Source organism: Miscanthus floridulus, chromosome 1 (genome assembly GCF_019320115.1).
Source record: "Miscanthus floridulus cultivar M001 chromosome 1, ASM1932011v1, whole genome shotgun sequence".
NCBI classification, from domain to species: Eukaryota; Viridiplantae; Streptophyta; class Magnoliopsida; order Poales; family Poaceae; genus Miscanthus; species Miscanthus floridulus.
The window spans coordinates 143,387,630-143,407,198 of NC_089580.1; the positions used below are offsets into that span (position 1 = coordinate 143,387,630).

Below are 19,569 nucleotides of genomic sequence, written 5' to 3' on the forward strand. Positions count from 1 at the left end.
TGGCTGGGTACGTCCGATCAGTGCTGACGTACACCGACGTGAGGCGCATAGAGGAAACGTTGAGTCCACCGGACACCGGGTGAGTCCGGTCGAGCATGACCGGACGCGTCCGGTCGTGAAATTTCGCGTTTGGAACCTTACTAGAAATGACCGGACGCTGGGGTCCTACGTCCGGTCACTTTCTAACTAACGCGTCCGGTCATCACTTGACCATTGAGATCGAGCGATCGGCGATTGAAGCCGATGACACATGGCAAGCATCGGGCGACCGGACGCTGGGGTCCTACGTCCGGTCGAACTGACCGGAGCATTCGGTCACCCCATGTTGTGCCCAGTGAAGGGATACAACGGCTCTATTTTGTGGGGGCTTCTATTTAAGCCCCATGGCCGGCTCAAGCTCACTCCCTTGGCCATTTGTATTGACATAGCAACCTTGTAAGCTTAGCCAAAGACCTCCCACTCATCTCCATCATTGTTTCATCATCATTGTGAGATTGGCAGAGAATCTAAGCGCATTGCTTGAGTGATTGCATCTAGTGGCACTTGGCATTCGTGTTTCGCTACGGGATTCACTTGTTACTCTTGGTGGTTGACGCCACCTAGATGGCTTGGAGCAGCGAGGATCATTGAGCAGAGGTTGGTGATTATCGATGGCTCCAATCGTGGTGATTGTAAGGGGTCATGTGCCTTCCCTGGCGGAGAGCCAAAAGGTAACTCTAGTGGATTGCTCATGTCATTGAGTTACCTCACTTGTGGGTAGGTTCTTGCGGTGTCCAATTGTGTGGATGAGGTTCATGCAACACCTCTTAGCTGTCGAACCACAAAGTGTTGGTCGACACAACGGGGACTAGCGTGCCGGCAAGCACTTGAACCTCGGGAGAAAAATTTGTTGTCTCTTGCCCTTTGGTATTCTCTCGGTGATTGATTTAGTATTCATCTTGTGATTGGTTCACTCCTCTACACGACGGTATAATCACCCTACTCACTCATTTATATTCTTACAAACTAGTTGTGGCAAGCTCTTTAGTGTAATTAGAATTGAGAGCTTGCTTTGTTATTTTAAGTTCATCTAGTGGAGCTCTTTAGAGTAGCAAGATTGAGAGCTCTTAGTGAGTAGTAACATTGCAAGTTGTGTGCCTAGTAATCATTGCAACTAGAATTGTTAGATAGGTGGCTTGCAACCCTTGTAGAGCTAGAGCAAGTTTGCATTTCGCTATTTGTCATACTAATCAAATTGCTCTAGTCGATTTGTAGATTTTTAAATAGGCTATTCACCCCCTCTAGCCATATTAGGACCTTTCAAAAGGTCTCATTGTAATCAATCCCTTCTCTTTGCGTAAAGCCTTTTACCACAAGTCGCACTTTATATCTCTCTATATTCCCTTGAGAGTCAAGTTTTGTTTAGTAGACCCATTTATAGCCTACTGTTTTGGCTCCTTTAGGAATTATCTCCAAGTCCCAAGCTTTATTGGCATTCATTGATTTTATTTCATCTTCCATGGCCTTAAGCCACTTTGATGAATGATCACTTCTCATGGCTTCTTCAAATGAGGTGGGATCATCCTCCATTTGAAATTCATCAGTGTTGTATACTTCATAGTCAGTAGGAATAGCTGATTTTCTAACTCTTTGAGACCTTCTAGGAGCCTCCACATTTGGCATATTTTCTGTTTGAGGCTGTTGTTGCTCCCCCTCATGTGTGGCAATAGGTTCTACGGGATCCTAAAGAACAGGTTCCTCATCGTCATTCATTGTAGCCACAGGCGGAATAACAACAGGTGCTGGCACCATAGTATCTTGCACTATTGGTGCAGCGACAGTAGGTAGTGAGAAAAATGGCTCATGAATCATTGGAGTGGGCGCATACACCCGCTTCTCTTCAAGGTCAATTTCTCGAGCTACCATGCTCCCCCTCATCATTTCATCCTCTAGGAAGACAGCATGTCTCGTTTCCATAAACTTTGTCTGTCTATCTGGACAGTAGAAACGAAAACCTTTTGACTTTTTTGGGTAGCCAATGAAATGGCAACTTACTGTTTTGGGATCTAGCTTCCCAATGTTTAGGTTAAATACTTTAGCCTAAGCAGGAGCCCCCCCACATGTAAGTGGTTTAGTGAGGGTACTCTTCCTATCCACAACTCATACGGTATTTTGGGCACCGACTTACTTGGTACTCTATTGAGAATATGAATGGCGGTTTTTAACACCTCCATCCACAGGCTCAACGGTAAGGTGGAGTAACTTATCATACTACGCACCATATCCATCTGGGTACGATTATGTCTTTTAGCTACTCCATTCTGCTGAGGTTCGCCCGGTGTAGAATACTGGGCTACAATGCCATTCTCCTATAAGAACCTTGCAAAAGGTCCAGGAACTTGGCCATATAGGGTATGCCGACCGTAGTACTCCCCCCCCCATGGTCGGACTTGACTATCTTGATCTTTAAATTGTGTTGGTTTTCAACTTCTGCCTTAAATATCTTAAATTTATCCAATGCTTCTGTTCTTTCTTTAATTGGATAAATGTAGCCATAACGGGAGTAATCATCTATGAATGTTATGAACGAATCATAACCATCCACACTCTTTACAGAAAACGGACCACAGATGTCTATGTGAATAATCTGTAAAATTCCTACGCTTCGTTTGGCATCCTTCTTAATTTTCTTTACATACTTTCCTTTTATGAATTCTCTGCATTGTTCTAAATCTGAGAACTCTAATGGAGGAAGAATATCATTCTTAACTAGTCTTTCTATTCTCCCCCTCGAAATATGGCATAAACGATAGTGCCATAATTTCGACAACGCATCGTGAGCTCTCTTTCATTTTCTGTTTACATCCATAGACGAGGATACATTCTCATTGTCGCACGCAGTGGTCCCATCATCGCATACAACATTCACATCATCACGTAGTGATAATAAATAAAGCTCATTTTGTAAGATAGCAAGACCAACACATGCATTATTAAATGTTATCTTACATTTGTCGTTTCCAAAATGGCAATCATATCCATCATTGTCCAAGCATGAAACACTAATCAAGTTTCTCTATAAAGCGGGAACATAAAGTACATCTCTAAGTAAAAGTGTGAAACCATCAGCAAGCTCTAGAGAAAGATCACCAATGGCTTCAACATCTGCTCGGACTCCATTTGCAACTTTAACATGTCTTTTGTTTCTTTGCGTAGTCCTCGTCGAACGAAATCCCTATAAAGAATTAGCAACATGAACAGTTGCACCTGAGTCAATCCACCAAGTAGATTTTGAATACTGTACATATAGGGATTCATTTATGAACATAATAATGTTCTCACCTTTCTTTGCCATGATCATCTTTAAGTAATCGGGACAATCTTTCTTATAATGTCCAGTCTTCTTGCAATAGAGACACTGGTCTTTCTCTATTGTAAACTTGTTCTGCTAAGGCTGATGCAGCATGGGACCCTTTTCCTTTGGCTTTGAGGAGGAGTTAGCATTATTATTCTTTTTCTTATTGTCTTTCACATAATTAATAGTGCCACCATTGGCAACTATCATTCTCTCCTCTTGCACACACATAGCCATGAGCCTCTCTAAGTCCCATTTCTCGGGCTATATGTTATAATTGACAACAAAAGTGTCAAATTTCTTTGGCAAAGAAGCAAAAATCAGATGGATAAGAACTCTTCATTGAGAGCCAGATCCATTAGTTTTAGCTTGGATGCCAAATTGCTCATCCTTAGTATGTGCTCTCTGATGCCACCAGTTCTAGAGTACCTCTCTGTCACCGGCTGCTTTATCAGCTGGGTAGTATATGTCTTTGAAGAGCCAGCGAACTGACTCTTTATTCTTTCGAGGTACTCGGTGATGGTGTCACACTCTGGGATTGAGCCCACAATTGTAGGCTCAATCGTGTTCTTTATCATAGCCATACATTTCTTGTTGGCAGTCACACTCTGGGAAAATTCTCTTTTCTATTTTCTTTAAGCCATTTATCCATTTTCTAGGAAATAAAACTTTTACTGGAAAAAGAAAAACAAAAATTGACTCAAATCAACACTGTTCCTTCGGCCCGACCAAGAAATCGGCCTGACCTGCCTCCCTTGCACGCGCGCTGCCTGCACCCAGGCCACAACCTAGGCCTAGGCTGGCAAAGCCACGCGGCCGCGCGTGCCCGCCTGGGCCGGCCGACGGTCCAGTGAATCTAGAGCGTCCACGTTGATCCGACGGCCGAGCGACGATGTCGCTGGATCAAAACCCCCCACGGTCGCGCACTGCCCCTAAAACCCTAGGCATTTCTTTCTTTCTCCCTCTCAGCCGCTCTCCTTCCTCAGCGCAGCAAGCAGTAGCAGCAACCGAGAGCGAGAGCGCAAGCGACTTTGGCGCCATTGCCGGCCCCCTCGTCGGCGCACGCGCTCCCCACGCGAGTGAGTGCGTCGCCGTCAAGCGGACTAGCGGTGGTGCCCTGATCCCCTTGAAACCCTAGATCTGACCCGGCCTATTCTCCTCCTCCTCTGTCTCGGTCCCGACGATGACGGCACCATCACCAGCCTTCTCGCCGGCGCGCGCGCTCCCCAGCGGGTGAGCACGCCGCCGTCAAGTGGCCTGGCTATGGCGCCCTTGGCCCGAGCACCCGCCCGCGCCGACGAGGCGGCAGCACGGTGCGACAGCGAGGTAGGCCTCTTCCCCTTCCCCTTTTCTTTTCTTTGATTTTTTCTTTCTTCTTTTCTCGGATCTATCCGATTTAGGGTTGGGGATGGGGTTAGGATCGAGATTAGGGTTTGGTTAGGGTTAGGTTTCATTCACTGTTTATCTTCCCCGACGGGTTAGTGTATGGTTGAGTCACTGTTCTTCTTCCTCGACGGGTTAGGGTTTATTTCCCGATTAGGGTTAGGGTTTCAATCCAAAAACGGATCGAACCCTCTGTTCTTTACTCAGATTCGAACGGATCTAATCTGATAGGCTAGATCTATACCCAAACGAGGCTCTAATACCATTGTAGAAACTATTCTTATCACAAAGCCATAGATCTAGCCGGATACATCATGTAAATGTATAACATGTTCTAGTACATGAACTAGACAGAGATTTGAGAGAGAGGTAGTGCTAGGTTACCGACCATCGTAGGCTTTCGATCCGCTCGCGTCCGCCATGGAGTCGGTGAAGTCTGCGCAAGGGCAGCGACGGTCGATGAAGATGGTGACGGTGATGCGCGGTGGCGACCGACGGTGAAGACCGGTGACGGCACAGCTGGTGGCTTCCCGTCACTGGCTGCGCCCCTCTCTGATTGGGTTAGGGTTTGTCGGTGGAGAACTGTAGCTCAAGCAAATCTCGTCACTTGAGCTGCCGGTCCTCACTTCTATTTATTGCGCAGTGTGACAGGGGCCCTCCAGCCATAGTGGGTTGGGCGCCCCCCGATCAGGGCGCGGATCAAAGGCTCAACTGAGTCGTTGGGCCCAATTTAAGATTAGAGATAAATCTAACACTTAGCATCATGGGTTCGCGTTAAACAACTGATTTCTGTGCTAACCTGATCGTCTTCGTCTCGGCGGGCATGATTAGCTCGCCAACTCCTCGAATGCACGCGGAGGGCAAGGCGAAATGGCCGACACGGCGGCCGAATTCCAGGTGGCTCAGTTGGGGGACACACGTTTCTTCGAATTTCTGGCGAGACAGCGCTCCTCTCCATCACTCCATCACACCACGTCACCACCGGCAGGCCCGAGGCAGTGCAGTGCATACACTGTAGCGCACACTGCAGCTTCATTGATCCAAGTATCCAAGGTGCTGTTTAGTTCCTCTCATTTTGCAAAAATTTTCAAGATTTTCCGTCACATCGAATCTTTAGACGCATGCATGAAGCATTAAATATAAATAAAAAATAAAACTAATTACATAGTTTAGACGAAATTCACGAGACGAATCTTTTAAGCCTAATTAGATTATGATTGGACACTAATTGACAAATAACAACGAAAATGCTACAGTACCATTTCTCCAAAAATTTCGCCAACTAAACAAGGCCCAAGTCCAAGCCTGATGTCTCTAGTGACTGGTAATCCCATCAGAGTGCCTAATAGTGGGTATGAGGGTATCGAATCGATTCCTTAAAGCTTTGATGCCAGGGTTTTTGCGTTTGGCGTTTCTGCCGGTGCTGGGCACGGAATCTTTTCACTGTTCCCATGGCTGCCGGGAATGCTGACCCGAACAGTGGTTTTCCGGCCTTCCTGCAACGTTTTCTGGAGCTATACTCCGCTCAAGCAGTAGGGCTTCCAGCCATAGCTTTCCATAAGCAGCAAGATGATACATGCATGGCCACGTCGGCGTTACTGCGCATGACATGATTTTATTCCGTCCGTCTCGCAGTGGCAGGAGCAGCAATCACATCACGCGAGTCATCTCAAGTAGGAATGAAGCGATGTGGGCGTGACATCCTTGTCATTCGCTCCCAGACCTGCAGACAAAGCACATCCTCAAGGATCGTGTCACGTCATGCTGTGATTCGCAGTCTGTGAGCGGTGAATGGTGGGTGAAAATGTGACAGGCAGAGTGAATTTTGGGCTCACGCAGTGTCCGAGTCGACATAACGGCAGTGGCAGCAGCGCCAGAAAAAGGTCAAACGGCAACAGGCACTGTATCAGAGAGGCTTTTCCTTTCTCGTGATAACCATAAAGGCCGAAGAAGCGAGACAGATCTCATTTTACAATGTCAGTGCAGAATAACAAATTCACCGCACATATAAAGACAATAGCCAAAGAAAATCTCTGCAGATTACCATCTCTCTCTAGAGACTGAAAAACCATACTTGATACTTCCATAGTCATAACTGAAAAAGAAGTAGAGAGAGAGAGAGCAGAAGCATATGAACTGTGAGGAGGATAAGCATTCATGCTTTTTTCATCTGACATTTGGACCAGAAACATCCCGCTTACAGAGTGTATTCGGGGTGCATGGTCCACGCAAAGGGAGGTTGCCATTTGCAAGCTGCAAAGCATCCTTAATACTACATTCATTTTTGTTCCTGTGCTCTGCAGCTTAACCAAAAATTTTCAGTCTGTGCATGGCAGCAAAATCACATGAACGCACCAAACACCCCTCATAAATTAGGCCCCGTTTAGATGCGGAAATTTTTGGCTTTTGGCTACTGTAGCACTTTCGTTTGTATTTGATAAAAATTGTCTAATTATGGACTGTTTAGGCTTAAAAGATTCATCTCGCCAATTACAGACAAACTGTGCAATTAGTTATTTTTTTTACCTACATTTAATGCTCCATGCATGTGCCGCAAGATTTAATGTGACAAGAAACCTTGAAAAATTTTGGATTTTTGGTGGAATCCTAAACAACAGGGCCTTATTCGTGGGACGCCAGCCCCACCTCCCTCCGTGATGCATGGTCTCTCTCTCTCTCTCTCTCTCTCTCTCTCTCCCCCCCCTTCTTCTGCCATGGCCCATCATCGTCCTTGGACATGGACCAGAGGCCCTCACGCCTCACTCATAGGCATAGCACGCTGGCAGCTGGTAGTACAAAAACAGGCGTCATTTTTCTTTGCCTCCCTCTCCACCTTGTTTGGCTCCCTTCTTCTCCCTCCCTCGTATGAGCTGAGCTGGGCAAGGTTGGGTTAACATGACTAGTTTTATGTAGAGCAAACATCACAGCGAGAGAGGAAAAAATATCTTCCCTGGCTCAGAGATTCCCCACAAGACCAGCAGAAAAAAAAACATTTTCAGTTGTTTCTCTTGGTACTGAGCAAACATCACAGCTTTTCTTTTTGCTATTTTTCTTCACATTTTCTAGACACCCCTTCCTTCAGTGTTCTACAAATAAATACTAGTAGATTCACCCAGCAGAAAAACAAAATTCTCATTTTGTTCTGGTCACTCAGTCCAATCTTCCAAAGCGATAGATTCATCCAGCAAGATCTTGGTTCTGTTCCTTCTGCCTTGTAGAAACGCGCCTTCAGTAGCAGCAGGCTTTCCATCTCTAGAAGCCCTTCTGCTGCCGCCAACTCTTCAAGCAAGTGAAGATTCAGCAGCAGGAAAAAGGCCAAGTCTCCGGCGATGGCGGCGGCGCTGGAGTGCTGGTCGGGGCGGCCGAGCACCGACGAGGAGATGGTGGAGCAGGTTCTCATGAAGCCCCACGGGCGTTCAGATGACTCCCTCCCGACCTGCGCCGACACTGCCTACGCCGGCGAGCCGACGTCGGCGCCCGCGCCCCCCAAGAAGTGGCAGCGGCTGGGCCGCAACTTTGCCGGCGCCATCGCCGCGTTCAAGAACACGCTGAGCCTGGATGGCGGCGGCCTCCCCCGCGACCCCTCACCGCGAGCCGAGAAGCCGCCACCGCTCCTCCTCCGTGGCCTCGCGCAGCTCTACTCCCGCGGCGCCGCCAATCAGCAGCTGCCAGAGAAGCTCGTCGCTGACCTCCGCCGCCACTTCGATGCTCTCCCCAACAGGTTAGTGTCCCAAAGTCGCCACCTTTTTGCGTTTTTTTCCCTTTAGTACCAGTGTACCACCCAATTCTGCAACAAAGCAAGTTGTGTGTTACCCAGCAAACTTTTTCCTCTTTCGGTGAAATCTTGCAACTCTATAGAGAGGTAAAACTTGCCACTGCCTCTATCAACGGCACAAAATTTGCTGCAATCTGGGATTAGTTTCGTATAAGCAACTAAGAGACGGATCTCTAACCTACTGTACATATCATTCACGCAGATAAAAAATTTGTGTAGTGAATTTTTGTTACTGTGTTTATGATTAAATCAAGTACATAATTCGATATCTAAGCTAAGGTGACAGTGCATTTCTCTCTGGATCTGCTGAATGGTCGCTGACAAGCAAAAATTTCGATTTTGCAGCTACGCACAGGCAGGATTTGACATGAAAGATGTCCTCTTGCATGCCCGCCTTGTAGAGCAGGCGACCGGTGAGGATCAGCCTGCAGTGAACATTGAGGAGGTTCATGGCAGAGGAAGTGGTGATGAAGGCGCTGTTTTCCAGCTAACATTTGCTTGCACAGCCCCGCTCTCATGGCAGTCAATGTCAGGGTCACTAGACAGCCCTTCGTTCTGTTGCAAGAAGATCCAGATCTTTGAGAAGAGAGGGTTGACACTTGGTGTTGTCATGCTACTTGTGCAAACTGGGAATGAGGCGCTCTTCAAGAACCGGGTTGAGTCTGCACTGAAATCGGTAGTAAAGAAGCAAAGAAAGAACAGTGGTGGCGTGAAGCTACCATTTGGGCTCTGCGGTTGTCAAGAAGAAGGATCGAGAAACTTTGATGAGGAGTCAATGTTTGATCCAGATGATGGTCAGGTACTTGACAATGAGCCGACACGCAGACCACAGCTTCCCACTCCCCTACCACAGTCATCAGTCTTCGTCTCAGTAGATGAATGGCAAACCATTCGCTCTGGTGGTGAGGAGCTCGGTCGCTGGATGCTGCGTTCTGAGGAGATTGAGTTCATTGATTGGGTTGGTGCGAATTCATTCCAGGGTGTCTATAGAGGAAAGAAGGTTTGGGTCAACAAATTGAGGGGCTGTGACATGGGAAGTGCTTACGACGTCGAGATCCGTCAGGACTTGCTGCAGTTGATGAGCTGTGGCCAGAGGAACATCCTCCAATTCCATGGCATTTGTTTCAATGAAAATCATGGCCTATGCATAGTGACGAGGATGATGGAAGGGGGATCAGTTCATGATATTCTTATGCAGAGAAACAAGAGGTTGTCCCTCCGAGACACGGTTAGGATCGCTCTTGATGTCGCTGACGCTCTGGCTTTCTTGAACAGCTATGGCATTGCATACCGTGATCTCAATGCTCGGAAGATCCTGCTGGATAGGCAAGGGAATGCTTGCCTTGGGGATATGGGCATTGTTACACCTTGTAGTAATGTTGGTGAGGTCACTGAGTATGAGACATCTGGGTACCGATGGCTGGCTCCAGAGGTTAGTTTTCTTGATTTGATTTACTGAAAATTCATGTTGTTGTCTATAAGTAGTCTTTCTGAAAGTAAATGATCAGTTGTAGAGGTTCTTGGTGAACGAAGTTGCTCTATTTTAAACTGCTAGTTTTCATCTGCTATTATGGAATGACCTATACAATATTCAATGCTATTATGAAGAGGTGTTGCTTTTCTTCTACAAGTTCATGTTTTCTTGTAGTAGATCAGGCAGTCAGTTACAAATTTTTTCTCCCTTCTTGTACAGTCACTAACAAAATAAAAAATGTTGGAAAAGACAATCATCTAGTTGACAATTATGCAAATAAGTTTTCTATTATCCCATTTTATACTGATCTGTCCTTGCTGAAAAGTTTAGTACCATGGGGTCTACAGATCATTGCTGGAGATCCTGAAACCGTCTCCGAGACCTGGATGAGCAACGTCTACAGCTACGGAATGGTGCTCTGGGAGATGATCACCGGAGAGGAGGCCTACTCCACCTACTCGCCAGTGCAAGCAGCTGTCGGAATCGCCGCCTGCGGGCTGAGGCCGGAGATCCCCAGAGATTGTCCTCCTTTCCTGAGGTCGCTGATGAACAGGTGCTGGGACAATTCCCCTCTGAAGCGCCCTCAGTTCTCAGAGATCATATCCATCCTACAAAGGCAGAACGTTAGATAGTTTTCTTTTTTTTCTCTTCCTTTTTTCCTTCTATATTACATGCTATATATCAGTTTGGTTTGGCTGTTTGCCTAATCATGCAGGAAACTGCATCTGAGAAAATATATAATATATATAATATGTGCAGAGGCTTGTTATATAATTGCTCACATCTCTTATCCCCTTGAAATGTCAGTCCATCTTGAATTAGTCCACAGAAGGTGACGTGAAAATGAAAGAGCGTGAGGATTTTAATTGCAGGATCTAGGGGGGATGAAGGACAGTGTCTTGCCACATCCTCTACAATAACCTGCATAGTGCTTGTTATTAAGAGCTAGTACCATGCACAGCAATGTTTGGACGCATGCACATTGTTGAGTACTAGCATATAGCAATGTTGGATCTACTGGGGGTGGGTCTTTGGGGCAGGTCAAGATCTGCTGAGATTCCCCCAGTCTGACCTGCTCAAGATTGCGATGTGGCGTGACGAAATATGGGTCAAAACTCAAAATTGAGGAGCCGCTCTCACCTCTCATGTCCACATCTGCTTCTACTCCATGTGTCTGCCTGCCTGTGATCACGCCATGTGCAAGTTCCATGGTCATGGCGGCCTCCCTATCAATTGGCGTCTCGTTTTCTTGGAGCAGTGTCCACCTACGACTTTGTCAAGACTTGATGCCGCATCCTGGTAGCTTCTCTTTCTCTCTGATTCCATTTGCGCCGTGCCCTCCATTTGGGGATATACCCAATCCTTGAACAACGTGTGCCGGTTGCCAGAAAACAGTGGTGAATGATTGTGTCACCCCCACTTATTTCGTCTACCGCCGTGCATGGTGCACCCAAGCAGCTGAATGCAGCGGGTAGATCTGTCTCCACACTTGGCCACTTGGGTAGAGCCGTAAAGCAGGCACAGTGACTCATGAGGCGAAAGCCTTCCGCCATCCACCGGGCGAAGGATCACAAATCACACTGTGAACAGGAAGAGCAGAGCAACAAGACAGGTCCATCTTGAGCTGGGGAGCGGTCTCTGTTTTCGTGGTGCACCATGCACGACTTTACAGTATGATGATGAGAGTTCACTTTCGTGCGAAACCCTTACCACTCGTACGAAGTTACCGCATCCAAAACTCCAGCAGATCCCAATGTTGAACCAACATGCAGCCTGTTCGTTTGGTCGTATTTAGCGTATAAGTCATGGCTTATCAGTCAACGAACAGTATTTTTCTCTTACACCAAACCAGCCAACAGTACTTTCAGCCATAGCTTATAAGCCAAACAAGCCCAAACGAACCTTCAGGGATGCCTAACAAGTGATACAAGACGACCTCGTGAAGGACCATGGCAAGCACCAGCCATACCTTCGAATCATAAATTCTCACGCAGCTCTGCATCATATATTCTCACGCAGCTCTCGGCTCTCGCTGAAACGCATTGACGGCTTTGACGCTTTCTCCCCTCGGAGCCCATGCCTGCGACCGTCCGCTGGCAGCAGCAAGCCTGCAACTACTAGTACAGAACGGCAGGTCGCTGCTGCGTCTCACCCTCTGTGAACTGACAGAGAAGGCTTCTGTACTCTGTACGGTTTCAGATCTGAGACGATGTGATGTACTACTACTCCCTCCGTCCAAAAACAGCGCAATTCTGGCTTCGGAGAAGTCAAACAGTTTTAAATACGACCAAATTTATTTATATATATATATTTATTTATTTATTTATGATACCAAATAAGCATTATTAGATTACCTATAAAACATATATTTTCATAGTAAATCTAATTTGAGACAAATATTGATACTCTTTCTATAAACTTGATCAAACTTAGAAAAGTTTGACTTGTTGAAACCTGGAATTGCATTACTTTTGGGATGGAGGAAGTACATTGTAGTGGTATAGCCTTGTGACAGAAACAACGTCCAGGGCTGGTGATCAGATTAGCAGGTTAACACACTCGGGGCAGAAATAACAGCAAGTCCGCCAAATGTAATTTGTGAACAAAAAAGTCAAAACATCATCATCACCATTTTAGAGCATATGGCTGCGTCAATTCAAGTTTGAAAAATATTCAGGGGGACAAATGGGGTGAATAGCTCCAGGGTATGCTATTCATTCACCAGTAAAAATTCCATGAGGACAACAAACATGGGAGATCATGAACTCTGGTTTTTAGGCCTTTTTTTTTTCCTTATTTGTGAAGACCACTGGAAGTAAAACTCTCAAGATCTACTCGGAATTGGGGCAGGCTTCCTCAAAAGCTTGCTGCTCCTTACGGCAGAAGTCGAATTCGTTGGTGTAGTAATACATGCAGCCAGCATACTCATCCATTTCCTTAGGACACTTTTGGTGAAGTTCTTTCAACCTGGGAGTGGAAACATTACTTGTCAAAGATGGCATGGGAAGGACAGAAGTGATATAGACTTAATGGAAACCACATTGCTGAGGCAAACAACGCTTAACAAGAAAAACAGGGTCCTACAAACTAAAAAAAAACTGAGTATATGAAATGTGACTTCGGCACTACTACTCGGGGAGGAGGAAGATATTAGTTTGAAAGGTCAAGTAGTGCCTAGGAAGGATACCTTTCGATATTTAGGATCAATGCTACAGAGAGACGGGGATATTGATGAAGATGTTAGCCATAGAATCAATGCAGGGTGGATGAAGTGGCGCCAAGCATATGGTGTCCTATGTGACAAAAGGGTACCACAGAAGCTAAAAGGCAAGCTTTATAGGACGACGATTAGACCCACTATGTTGTATTGTGCAGAATGTTGGCCTACGAAAAGACGACATGTTCAACAGATAAGTGTTGCGGAAATGCGTATGTTGCGTTGGATTTGAGGTCATACAAGAAGGGATCAAGTTCGGAACGATGATATATGTGATAGATTAGGAGTAGCACTAATTGAAGAAAAGCTTGTCCAACACCGGTTGAGATGGTTTGGACATGTCCAACGGAGACCTCCAGAGGCACCGGTGCGTAGTGGAATCCTAAGCCAGGATAGTAATGTGAAGAGAGGCAGAGGAAGACCGAAGTTGACTTGGGTAGAGACAATAAAAGGAGACTTGAAAGGATGGAATAAACCCAAAGACTTAGCCTTAGATAAGAGTGCTTGGAAAACAGCTATTCACGTGCCTGAACCTTGATTGCTTTTGCTGGGTTTCAACTCTAGCCTACCCCAACTTGTTTGGGACTTAAAGGCTTTGTTGTTGTTGTTGTTGTACAAACTATAAAATACATGTAGCGTAAAAAAAACGCTAAGAAAGAAGCATACAGTCACACATGCTATTCAACTAAAAAAACAGCTACAACATTGGGTGGTAGTCTGCACTTCATTTCAGAATTGGAAGGGATAATAGGATGCACAGCCCCTGAATGGATCCCCCTCCCAGAAAATAACCAAAAGAAAATGAAATTCCTAGTTGGTTTTGGGATAAAAAGATAGGTCTGTATGTCATCAATTACTCCCTCCATTGTAAAATGTATGTTGGTTTAGTTTTGTTCTAAGTAAAACTTCTTTAACTTTGACCAGGTTTATAGAAAAATATATTACATCTATAATACCAAATAAATACATTATCAAGACACATTTCAAGGTGGGGTTAATGAAACTAGTTTTATGTTGTAGATATTTGTGCATTTTTCTATAAACTTAGTCAAAGTTAGAGAAGTTAGACTTAGGACAAAACTAAAACAACCTACATTTTGTAACGCATCGAGTACCAAACAAGAAATAATAAAAACACATACTGACATGTGGCCCAGGATCCACATGTCAGCCTCAACAGGTGTCGTATTGTAGAGCATGCACTTTTTTGTGCATATTCTCCAGCTTTTAAGAATGAAAGATGCCCTATGCAACTCAAAGCTCCAGAATTGCGGATCTGGTAGATGTCAGTAATATGTCAACACTGATAATGTACTTTGCTTTTTCTTACTTTATGTCATGTGTAACCTATATACATTAACTCCTCAGCCTCAATGCTCAAGGAGGAAAAAATGACACAAAGCACAATGACATCACCAATTCAACCACATCAGGCTTCTAGTCGACAAATTGGTGAACTATAAGGGGTTCATTTTGACAGGTGCCAAACAGAGTAAGATATCAAGCCAGGTTGACGTCACCAGTTCTTTTCGTTAAAAAAAATTCATGTGAATATGTGCTGATGCTGAATGAATTCGCCAAACCCTTTTCTCATTTCATTTCCTCTCACTAAAATGTACTGTATAAAAGAAAGTATGAAGTTGGGCAAGACACCGACAGTTCCTCCATCGCAATTCATGCTACCCTACTGGATAATAGTGAGAAACATGTCCTAAAATCCCAGGAGATGTAATGCAAGTTAGAACTGGTGTTAAAGCAGTGTTGTCACCATCTTATCAATTTAAACTCAGTACCATAAACTAGTACATCCCTGAAGGTGGATACTTGTTGACTTCGGTGCATATTTGCTTTCCTCAATCACTTGTTGACATTATATTTAAATTCACTTGATTAATTTGTGGATTGCCACATTGTACTCATGGTGACTTGAGATTCTCTGGGCTCTGGCCGCGGAAGAACATTCTAATCACAGAATAAGTATCTATGGTGGATAAAAATTTAACAAATGCAGCTCAGATCAAGTAGGCAGAAATGTAATCTTAGCTGCAAACAGCAAGTGTTATCACGCTAAATAGTTCAATTTAGCTTACTTGAGAGCAATGTGGAAAGCAATTACATGGAAGATCTACAAAGTAGGGAAGTTCTTAGCCTTCTACTGGAAGATATGGTGCTGTGACACAACTAGGGCTTCCGGCAATTGGTTCTAGCTAGCCAAGCTTCCAGTTTGGGACAGTCACATCAAATCAACCAATGTAAGATGATATGGTAGGTAGCAGTTATGTATTTTAGCTGTAACGACCAAGTATAAAGTTAAGCATTGTACAGTCGCTTATTAGCTATAATTTTATCATCTTGGCAATGTTTGCTATGGGCTTCACCCATCAGAGTCCCCCCCCCCCCCCCCCTGAAATCTATTTGATTATGGTCAATAAATTGATGGCTGGAAAAATGAGAAAGGAAAAACTACAAACAATATGGTTCATGCAAACTTACTGTTGAAAATGAGCATACCAGAAGAAAAAGATCAACCTATGAGAGAACAGTCAGATATATATAACAACACAAATTTCAAGTAACAGAAATGCTGCTAAGTTAAAAACTAAATACCAGGTTTTGTGTGACTGTAGCCTTCCTATTGCAGAACCTAAGGGGAACTAACTAAGGATATCACAGTATTTATTGGCTGCAACTGCAAAGGAGGGCTGTTGTTTGGATGAAACCGACCTAAACAATCAAGGTACGAAACCCTTTGCTCATTTTGATGGATGACCCTAAAGCCAAATAAGCTGTCTAACAATGAACATCACCAGTTTAAAGTGCTCTAGCTAGTCGGTCCAGCCTCTGGCGGAGGCTAAAGGCCTCAGTAGCATCTGGCCATAGGGACATAGCTTGACATGTACAAGTTGCGATCGTTTTATTTTGTTGGTTCATTAGCTACAACCATGTACTAGAACCTACCCTTATGGGCATGCTTGAGTTTTTTTAGATTCCTTCTCTTCTTCTTAATATAATGACCCTCAGCTCTCATGCGTGTTGAAGAAAAAACTGGTGCAGCCTTGCAATGCAATGAGAAATCTCTAATATTGTATTATATATGAACATAATTCATAATTTTCTATCTTCGTTGAAGTTATCAAATCATGTCTCTGCATAGCATTTGCATATCCACTCAGCTGCTGATTAACCTGATAAGGGATGACCAAAGAGTACGCTCTACTGATAAGGGATAACCAAAAGAGTACACACTAGTTACCACATAACCAATGCCAGGTAGCTGTTCAACTGCATCATCAGTGACCTTACAAATCGCTTCGCTAACGTATCGAACCCTAAGGAACAGAATGACGGAAGCAAGTCCAATCAAGCGGCAGGGGATCGGACGGCGCAGGCAGGGAGGATAGGGGGAGAACGTGGCAGACGAACTCACAGGCTAAGGACGCAGCGTGTGACCTGGCGGCCCTTCTCGAGGCACTTCTCGGGGTTAGGGTCCTTCTTCTTGCAGTTGAGGAAGGCGACGTTCTCCGGGCGGCACCGGACCGCGATGTGCTTCGACGCCGCCATCAGCACCGACGACGTCGGGATCGGCTCCCCCGAGGCATCTACGGGCGTGCTGCTCGCCGACATCGCTGCGGGCGCGGTGGTTTCCGCGGGCTCCTGTGGCCTTGGAGATCTGGGGGAGGGAGTGGGCGAAGCGAGACGGCCACACCCAGACGGGAAGGGAGGAGGAGACGGAGGGAGGAAGGTGGGGACAGGTGGCCAGTGGCCTGGTGGGGAGCCGGAGGAGAGGCTTTGCCACTCTCTGTGGTTCCTGCCTTCGTGGGCTTTACCTGGGCTCATTTTTAAGGTTTTAGAGCAACCCTAGCAGGCCTCTAAAACCCAAATTTGAAAGCTCTGACTCCAGAGAAGTCCCTGCTCAAACCCGCTCGGTCTAATTTGGAAATAGGGTCCACTAAAAAGAAAGGAAATAGGGGAGACAAACACAACGATGAGAAGCTCCACATGAAAAACTAAGTGGTTAGTTAAAATGACACACCCATTGATTGCTTATCTCTACTGTCTCTCAAAAAAAAAAGTCCTCCGTTGATAGACTACAGTCATTGTGCACCAACGAAATTGTACCCAGAATTACCGTATCATTAAAATATATGGCTCATAATCCTTTCTCACATGCTTCAAGTTGATCCGATGACCAACGTTATTTGGATCTCCCCCACCCAGGCTTCAACGCACGCCTCACACATCCCGCAGTCTACGATAAAATGGAAACCAATGGAAGTCAATCAAGGCAAATATGGAAGTCAGTCAAGACAAATAGGAAGGAGGGATCCGTGACTCCAATCAAGGTAATTTCCAGCGCATCCCGCAGTCTACGGTAAAATAGAAATCAATAGAAGTCAATCAAGGCAAATATGGAAGCCAGTCAAGGCAAATAGGAAGGAGGGATCCGTGACTCCGATCAAGGCAATTTTCAGAATTGTCATTATAATGAAAAACCCCACGCCGAGCCCGGCCCCATCTAACGCGCCCCTTCTAAAACTTTCCGTGCCATTCTGGTATTGCGTCAATAAGGAATGGCGACAGACCTACCAACATACCCACTCGCATGTTTTCGTCAAGAACATGTGGGACCTGATTTGGTGACCCCACGCGTCAGTAGGAGCAGTGGAGCGTTTGCAGCGTGGTTAAACCTGGAAAGGTCTACCCCTTTCTTCTCATAAAATACCAACGGCGGACAAGAAAGCAAAATGAGTCTCTTACAGTCTAGGCCCACAGAGAGGAGCTCCATGAAGAGGTTTAGCACATTTGGTTTTACCTATTTTAAAAAAAATAGAAGAAATATCCGGTTTCATCCTCCAAAGAGAGGAGTTAGACCACTGTGTTACAAAAGTAACACACTACACGTCTCGACCGAGTTTACAAAATAAACGAACCAACTTGACACGTGATTATGAAAATAAAAGGCCATTATGAAATAGAACACGCAAGCTAGAGACAATTAGTTTTGTTCTAATTTTTAGATATATAGCTTTTGCTATGCACCTAAATATATATTATGTCTATATACATAGTAAAAACTACTTCCTTCATTCCAAATTATAAGTCGCTTTGAATTTTTTGTACATCTAATTTGTTATGCATTTAGATATAATAATATGTCTAGATACATAGCAAAATGGATGAACTAAAAAAGTCAAAGCGACTTATAATTTGGAATGGAGGGAGTATGTATCTAGAAAAGCTGGAACGACTTACAATTTAAAACAGATGGAGTACTTAAAACTTATTTGATAAATCAGTTGATTATGCCAAGAAGAAATGGTTTTTTTTTCTTTTGTCCAATAATTTTCATTAGTTAGCTTTCTAATACCCGAAAATCATCTAAAGAAAGAAAAACATGATAGGAGAGGGAGAAACCAAGGAACAACCAGATAAATATCCATCGCGGTTGCGCACATATATTTACGACTATATCTACTATTTAATTTTAAAAAAGATCAAATATAATTTTTTCTTTCATTTATCAAAAGTGAATTATAGAGTTACTTTAAGAAGTTATATCTACTTTAAGAAGCTTGGTATGACATCTTTGATTATTTGGAATGAAGTTTGCATGAAGTGGCCATGAAGATCTCCAAGACATGTTTAAGGACTTAGGCAGATTGTAAATTATAAGGTTAATGTGAGAAATAACTTTATTATGCCTTGTTACGTGTAAGTGTTTCTCGGATTGTATATACATGGTCATATACAATTGTGTGAAAGTTGAACTCTGGAAACAAAAATCGTTGTTTGGTTGTTTCCATGTACATCCCTGAAATAAAATCGTAGCATTAGCACGGGCACTATACTAGTCCTATAGAAGTCAGGATTCCAAAGAGATGGAGTTTCCAAACTGACCTTAAAATAAAGAGGTCATGAAATCACCCCCCCCCCTATCGCAAGGGCCTTCCTCTTGATCGATTAAGCCATTTCCACCCACTCCCACTCGATCTGTCTTCCTGCTAAGCCTTTCCCCGCCCATGCGCCTCCTCATCAATCACCTTCTCACCAAGCATCTCCCGTATGACGATGAAAGATGGGAGAAAAGGAAAAATAAAACACATGCCGCTAATAGAAGGGCCCGACTTTTCATAAAAAGAGGGAATTTTGCTGGAGTTGGAGCAAAAAATTAAGCATGAGAAAATAATATATTTAGAGGTCATTAAGCATCTCTATAAGCCTTTAGAAATTAGATTTAGCTCAAAAAATCTATTTTTAAAGAAAACATTAAAATCAATGTCTAAACGTATTTTAAAACTTTCCACAATAAAAATATAAGACGCAACACACTATGGCTTGGATTTCTATTTAGATGAACACTGTGCAAGTAGAAGAACATGATGGCT

At 44.5% G+C, this 19,569-nt stretch overlaps 2 protein-coding genes across 2 annotated transcripts; one reads left to right on the forward strand and one right to left on the reverse strand.

The window, feature by feature from the left end:
* The first annotated feature begins 7,521 nt into the window (after positions 1-7,521).
* LOC136542845 (serine/threonine-protein kinase STY46-like) lies at positions 7,522-10,740 on the forward strand. The gene is made up of 4 exons (XM_066535481.1): positions 7,522-7,728; positions 7,936-8,438; positions 8,838-9,924; positions 10,314-10,740. Exons 2-4 carry the CDS (start codon positions 8,047-8,049, stop codon positions 10,596-10,598), a joined length of 1,764 nt encoding a protein of 587 aa, XP_066391578.1. The 5' UTR covers positions 7,522-7,728; positions 7,936-8,046; the 3' UTR covers positions 10,599-10,740.
* A 1,835-nt stretch (positions 10,741-12,575) lies between these two features.
* LOC136542851 (NADH dehydrogenase [ubiquinone] 1 alpha subcomplex subunit 8-B-like) lies at positions 12,576-16,957 on the reverse strand. The gene is made up of 2 exons (XM_066535492.1): positions 16,611-16,957; positions 12,576-12,933 (listed from the first exon to the last, which is right to left on the reverse strand). The coding sequence occupies exons 1-2, from the start codon at positions 16,805-16,807 to the stop codon at positions 12,798-12,800; spliced, it is 333 nt and encodes a 110-aa protein (XP_066391589.1). The 5' UTR covers positions 16,808-16,957; the 3' UTR covers positions 12,576-12,797.
* Between the last annotated feature and the right edge of the window lie 2,612 nt (positions 16,958-19,569).